Here is a 6,935-nt window from a genome sequence, read left to right as displayed (position 1 = left end):
ATGTAACTCACAAAGGACGAGGAAGGGGCTTTAAACCATGTATATTTAAATAGCAGGCTTCAAAGGTAAGTTCTTGATCCTCAAAACACAGCTACTTAATTTATGATGCAATTATGAGCATCAACTTTTCCTGAGCTTAATTATAACAGATAACTTTCATTCATTTTAAATCCTTTGTTCATAGGAATTGAGACTATTTTCAAACTAGTACAAATATTTTATAAGTAATATCTAGCAGTTTATTAATCAATGGAGTATACTGCACAACAAACTACCTCACATCTTTCAGGAATAAAACCCACTAAATTTGAAAAGTAAAAAGATGTCACCCACTGAATTCGGACACAATTAAAATGTGCTTTAAATATTTGTTTGGGGAAGGGGGTCACACACTTCTACTCAATTAAGAGAAACATGTACACAGTCCAGGTCTTTTATTTTCTTTACACCCATCATGCCATGAATTCATAGGGAATGGGCTCCAACAGTTCAGGCTCCTTTCCATTGGTTCTCACGAAGTGTGCTTCTCTGGGTGGAGCAGGCTATTAAAAAAAGGCGAGGGAATAATTATGAAAAGTACTATAGCTCAATTTCAAAGTGCTCCCGGAACTAATAATGTACGTAATACCAAGACACCCTGCCAAGCACTCACCTGGCGCTTCAGTTGAACCCAAGTACCTTTCTCTTTGGCTTCCTTCTTTTTCTGATCATTTTCCTTCACCCGTTTCAGGAAGCTATCCCGGCTCTTAGAGTGCTTAATATGCTCGATACGCACATTAATTCTCTTGGCAAGAATCTTGCCCCTGGAGAGAGAAGAAACTTTTAAGTGCATCAAAAACACAGCTAAAATTCAGAGAATTCTTTCGACAGTTTCATTTATTAATTAAACCATGAATATTTTTTTACCCACAGATAGGATAAATCAACAAGGTGATGGCAAATTTATAATCATTTATTAAATCTTACTGAATAGGGCCTTGATTTGTTTGTTTTGTTTTTTGCGGTACGCGGGCCTCTCACCGCTGCGGCCTCTCCCACTGCGGAGCACAGGCTCCGGACGCGCAAGCCCAGCGGCCATGGCTCACGGGCCCAGCCGCTCCACAGCACGTGGGATCCTCCCGGACCGGGGCATGAACCCACGCCCCCTGCATCGGCAGGTGGACTCCCAACCACTGCGCCACCAGGGAAGCCGAAACATCCCCACTTTTAAGCTCTCTTCTGATGAGGTGACAGACTCTAAAATACCAAATAATTTAAGCAAAACCAGACCACTAATAAAATTTACAACTTATTAAACTTTTTACACTGTGAAAACCAGAACGGCTTAGCTAACAAACCTCACAAGACTTTCCAGCAAATTTATTACAATTTGTTTCCTCTGACAGGTTACAAGACAAACACCCAGTTTGCTTGAGTTTTAAAAGGGTATTTCCTTTGCCCCACTTGAATGACCAATAAAGACATAAGTCCAACTGGCAAAGTGAAAGGGGGGTGTGAGGGAATACTAAGTAGGCACAAAGAACTATGACATTACTTACTTAACTTGTTTGTTTACAATGATGCCAACAGCATGCTGGGTAACATTGTAGACTCTCCCAGTTTTGCCATGGTAACATTTGTGGGGCATTCCTTTTTGAACAGTGCCCATTCCCTGTTAAGAAAGGAGATAAACGTTATGCCAGCAATTTCCCCCTCCATTTAAATCCAAAGTAACTAAGATATTCCAAGATTTTTTCTTCTTTAGATGGCAACTCAAGAGCTTTCAGAGCCGGTGAAATGTCATTTTCACGTTGCTTTTAGCAATCAAAAAGACAATCATCATTAAGCTCTAGAGTGCCAGGACACGTTTAAATACAAATCCACAGGATTTCCCCCCCTTAATTTTTCCACTAGCTGTTAAAAACAAGTAATGAGAAAATTCTTAGACTCAAGAATAGCACTTTTAAAACTCTTGTTTATTAAAGTAAAATTAAAATAGCCATTCTAGGGACTTCCCTGGTGGCACAGTGGTTATGAATCCGCCTGCCAATGCAGGGGACATGGGTTCGAGCCCTGGTCCAGGAAGATCCCACATGCCACAGGGCAACTAAGCCCATGTGCCACAACTACTGAGCCTACGCTCTAGAGCCCGTGAGCCACAACTACTGAAGCCTGCCCACCTAGAGCCCAAGCTCTGCAACAAGAGAAGCCACTGCAGTAAGAAGCCCGTGCACTGCAATGAAGACTTGACAACGAAGACCCAATGCAGCCAAAATTACAAAAATAAAAATGTAACATAAAACAGCTACTCTATACTCTCACGAGCTTTTTCAGGAAATGGATTTTCCCCCGATTAGGAAGATAAAAAGATGCAATACACCCTATTCAAATTTTAATATTAAACACAACTTTTCTAACTTCTAATGTTACTCTGTAGTTATTTTATAATTTACCTTGATATCTACAATATCACCTTTCTTGTAGATTCGCATGTATGTGGCCAAAGGAACAACTCCTGCAAAAAACCCAAAAAACCCCAATAGAGTCAATATCAAGATTAAAAAGTCAAGAGTAAGAGAAATATATAAGCTTGCTAGCTTTCAACACACACTACTTTTTGGCAGTTACGTGTACTTTAAAATCTTGCTAGTCGACAATTTAAGAACCACTATATAAAATTCATGCTTTTTATTTATTACAAATAAGTTAGGTAGATGCTGATTAATTAATACCATTTATTAAGAACACATTATATGAACGACAACACATAGGTAATAAAACACAAATGTACGCCACGCTTGCTCCCAAGGAGGGTGGATCTACTCACCATGTTTTCTAAAAGGCCTAGAGAACATGTAGCGGGTGCCCCTTCTCTTTCCCTTTGTGTTGGTCATTTTGGCGAATTACTGAAAGCAGAAAGTATCAAAGAGTCAAATACAACTGCAAAATTGACATTTGCCCCTTTAACCAAAAAATGTGTAATTACAAATGCACTAAGTTCAGTAGCAACACGAGAATTAGGCAACTATCTAAAAAGCTGGTTCACGCATCAATAGCTCTTATAATGGTAAGAAACAGTAATTTTACCAAGATTTCTGCCAAAACTGCCTAAAACTCCTAAGAAGCAGAACTGGATTTTAGAACCCAAACCAGGATTTTCCCTATTAGAATGTAACAACACAACAGGACTTCTGCCACACTACATCTGTAGAACCCAGCTTAGACTGCCAAGAACACTGGAATTACCAACTAGAAGGCAGTTTATTGTTGCAAAGCACGACAAAACTCAGTCTTGCATTTATACATAATGGATTAAACCCCTTTTCTTATCAACCTACAGATTTCTTTAATACCGCGCCTATTAACTGTCAAAAATCTCTAACTTCCTTCATATACCTAATTACTCAGTTGTTTACCAGAAAATGTGAGGTAGAAGGCTTTACAATCACTGACCTGATTTTGAGATAGGTTTTGCCACCTACCTGCTGGGAGACCAACATTTAAAACCCTGATCCTCATATGTAAAACAGCATTAATACTTTTATAATCAACTAAGGTAATGTCTACAAAACATTGAGCAATTCCCAGCACGTGCAAAGCCCCTACTAGTAAACAGTACTTTATCATTGCCTAAGAACTCACGTATAGGCTACTGAGTTGAACCTTTCACTTTGTTTCCCAAAAGGTCAAAATAACGGTTTTAATTGCCTCAGATCATCCAAGGGCAGAACTACCATTGCTGACTACTCCTACCACAAGGCAAAATACACCAAAGACCAGCTTAGGTTGTCGACAACGTTCTAATGTAAGTCAACCTCTCAATTTATTACATCTTAACTGTAAAGAAAAGTGGCTCCTAAGTACCTTTTTCATATAACCTGTGTGGCAAGGAGACCGAAGAATGTTCCAGCTAACCCACCAAAGCCAAATCGCTGTTACAACGAATGCACACTTCACTTTAAATGGTGAGAAGAATCTATCAAGTACAAGTACTGTTTTGATTCTCATGGCTACATTTGCATTAAGTTCATACAAACTCCCCTTAAGTTCATAAACAAGGAGACATGCTCTGCAGGTCAACTCACTTCATGGAGACACAAAGTGACAAAATCAGTAATAAGTCCTTTCGTTTTTTTAAAAAAATAAATTTATTTTTTAAATTTTTGGCCACGTTGGGTCTTCGTTGTCGTGCACCGGCTCTAATTACAGCGAGTGGGGGCTTTTCTCATTGCGGAGCACGGGCTCTAGGTGCGCGGGCTTCAATAGTTGCGGCTCGTGGGTTCTAGAGCGCAGGCTCAGTAGTTGTGGCACACGGGCTCAGTAGCTGTGGCTCGTAGGCTCTAGAGGGCAGGCTCAGTAGTTGTGGTGCACGGGTTTGCTTGCTCTGCGGCATGTGGGATCTTCCCGGACCAGAGCTCCAACCCGTGTCGCCTGCACTGGCAAGCGGATTCTTAACCACTGCACCACCAGGGAACCCCTGGAAGTCCCTTCTGACTCCAGAGCCCACGCTCTTTCCACTAGACCCATTTTTCCAAGTTCGAAATCCATCAGGACTCAATACACATATAATCGAGTGAGTTTTTAAAAACAAGACTTAACGTCCCAAACAATGACAATTTAAACTCTATAAATACTACCAAAAATGGGACCCATTACAGGGGCGCAACCCGCTGTTTCCTCAACTCTGGCAGCTGGCTGCTACAAACTAGACACAGATGCAAAACTAAAACTAAGGGGTTATTCAGTTAACTTTCCCCCTAAACGCCTAAATCAGACACAGCTATTCAGGAATCCCTTCGCTTAACACTTGCTGCCCTGGCATGAACAAAACAATACCCGTGGCAAACGAAGTATTTTCCCTTTCTCCAACTGCGGTCCCGGGCCAGAATTAAGAGAACCGGAAATCTCCCACGTCAACGACGAATGGGCTGGGCTTCTTCATCCAGGGCGACTCAGGGGCACCTCTGCAGTTCTCCGACCACGATCCCCGACTTTCTCACACACACACCCAGGTCTCAGGGGAGATTAAAACCGGCGCCTGGTTCTCGACCCGCTCCTACTGCCCCGAAGCCCCTACCCCAGGGCATTACAGTTTAGGTCCTACAACAGGGGTTACGATGCCACACTGAAGGCGCTGGAAAAGCAAGCGGCCACGCGGCGCCAGAGCCGATCCGAGAAAGCCCAGAAGAGGCGGGCTGAAGCCGTGGGGGCGCTGGAAGGACGAATTCCTTTCCCGATGGACCAGAATCGCCTCACCCCGGTGCCTCGGCCTCGTTTTTCCAGAGCCTGTCCCCCCGCAAACCCACGGCATCGCAGCCTGGTCCCCGGCCCCGCGCCCGCCGCGCCGAGTCTGGACGGACACAGCTCCACCGCCCAGGCCAGCGGGCCCCAGGCTGGCTAAATGATCTCCCTAGGGCTCCAATGCACGGCCTCAGCGGCCACAGGGTTGGAACTCACGCCTGAAGAACAGGGGGAGGGACAAGAGGCTCCGGGAGCCACGCGCGTACTGTACCTGGAAGATGGCGGTTCCGGCCGAAAAGAAGGAGGCGGCGCTGCGCGCGCGCCTTACAAGGGCCTACGGGCTGCCCGCGGCGCTGCCTGAGAAAACGCCGGCCGACAGCCACTCTTTCCGGGGTAAGGGTGTCGTCTCTGAGAACCAGAAGAACCTGTGAGGATATTTTCCTTTCTTGCGAAAAAGAGGTAACCGACCGACACAAGCTGACACTTGGATCTTGCCAGACAGCCCGGAAAGGGGCCTTCAAGGGCGTCAAACAGGCGCAGACGTCGCGAGCGTGATGACGTCAGCCATTGCGCCAGACACCACGCGCGAAATGGGCGTGTGCTTGCGTCCTTGGGCGTCGGAGCCGTCTGGTCTTAACGTTGTCTGAGTTCTTTTTTGTGCTCCGAACTGCAGTTTGTGGGAATGGTTACGTGGACACAAAAGCAAAATTATGGTGAAGAAAGCATGTTGTACGGTTTATATGTCTTTCAAACGTTTTTCCCCTCAATGCGTCGAAACACTACGCATCTGCTGGTAGGTACGTACCCCTGTTACAACCACTTTGCGAAGCAATTTGGCAAAATCTAGTGAAACCGAAAATATGCAAATACCAAATTCCAGCATTCCGCTCCTAACTGCTTATCTTATGGGAACTTTGCTATGTAGACAAGGATATCCACAACAGCACTAGGAATAGAAGCAAAAAGTTGGAAACGTCCACCAATAAGAGCATAAACCCATTATGGGGTATTCATACAGTGGAATATTATATGCCAGTAAGTCAAGACTGAGCCCGCAAATGTGATGAAGCAAAAAGAGGGACATGTGGAACATACATAATAGGACAATTTATACACGTACAATTTTGAAACATGCAAAACAATACTATATATTGCTTAGGCATATATGCATATGTAGTGAAAGTAGTCAAGAAATACAAGGGGATGAAAATCAAATTTAGAAAAGTGGTCTTGTCTGGTAGGAAGGGGACTGTAAAGAAAGGGGTATACAGGAGGCTTTAACTATTCTGACTAATTTTAAGCTGGTTATTGAATACATGGGAGGTGATGGTTTATTCATCACTATACTTTTTAATATTTTCTAAATAATTTATTTTTAATCAATATTAATAAATATTAATCGTTTTTAAAGGGTAGTTTTAGATTTAGCAAAAAAATTTTTTAGAAAAATGGTACAGAGAATTCCCGTATACTTGGCACCCAGTTTACCCTTTTGTGAACATCTTAACATTAGTATGCTACAGTTTCAATTAGTGACACAATATTGTACACTTTTTAAAATTAATTAATTTGTTTTTGGCTGTGTTGAGCCTTCATTGCTGCACCCGGGTTTTCTGTAGTTGCGGCGAGTGGGGACTACTCTTCGTCGTGGTGCTCGGGCTTTTCATTGCGGCAGCTTCTCTTGTTGCAGAGCACAGGCTGTAGGCATGCGGGCT

The 6,935-nt window shown here is 43.4% G+C and overlaps 1 protein-coding gene across 1 annotated transcript; it reads right to left on the bottom strand.

Moving 5' to 3' along the window:
- Positions 1-417: 417 nt before the first annotated feature.
- Positions 418-5,471, bottom strand: RPL21 (ribosomal protein L21). The gene is made up of 6 exons (XM_082859195.1): positions 5,437-5,471; positions 2,807-2,885; positions 2,433-2,494; positions 1,539-1,651; positions 653-803; positions 418-542 (listed from the first exon to the last, which is right to left on the bottom strand). Exons 2-6 carry the CDS (start codon positions 2,871-2,873, stop codon positions 453-455), a joined length of 483 nt encoding a protein of 160 aa, XP_082715321.1. The 5' UTR covers positions 2,874-2,885; positions 5,437-5,471; the 3' UTR covers positions 418-452.
- Positions 5,472-6,935: the final 1,464 nt, after the last annotated feature.

This window comes from Leucopleurus acutus (assembly GCF_964270905.1).
Source record: "Leucopleurus acutus genome assembly, chromosome: 18".
Taxonomy (NCBI): domain Eukaryota; kingdom Metazoa; phylum Chordata; class Mammalia; order Artiodactyla; family Delphinidae; genus Leucopleurus; species Leucopleurus acutus.
The sequence above is the reverse complement of the archived record's forward strand: the minus strand, read 5'-3'. Positions and strand labels throughout refer to the sequence as shown.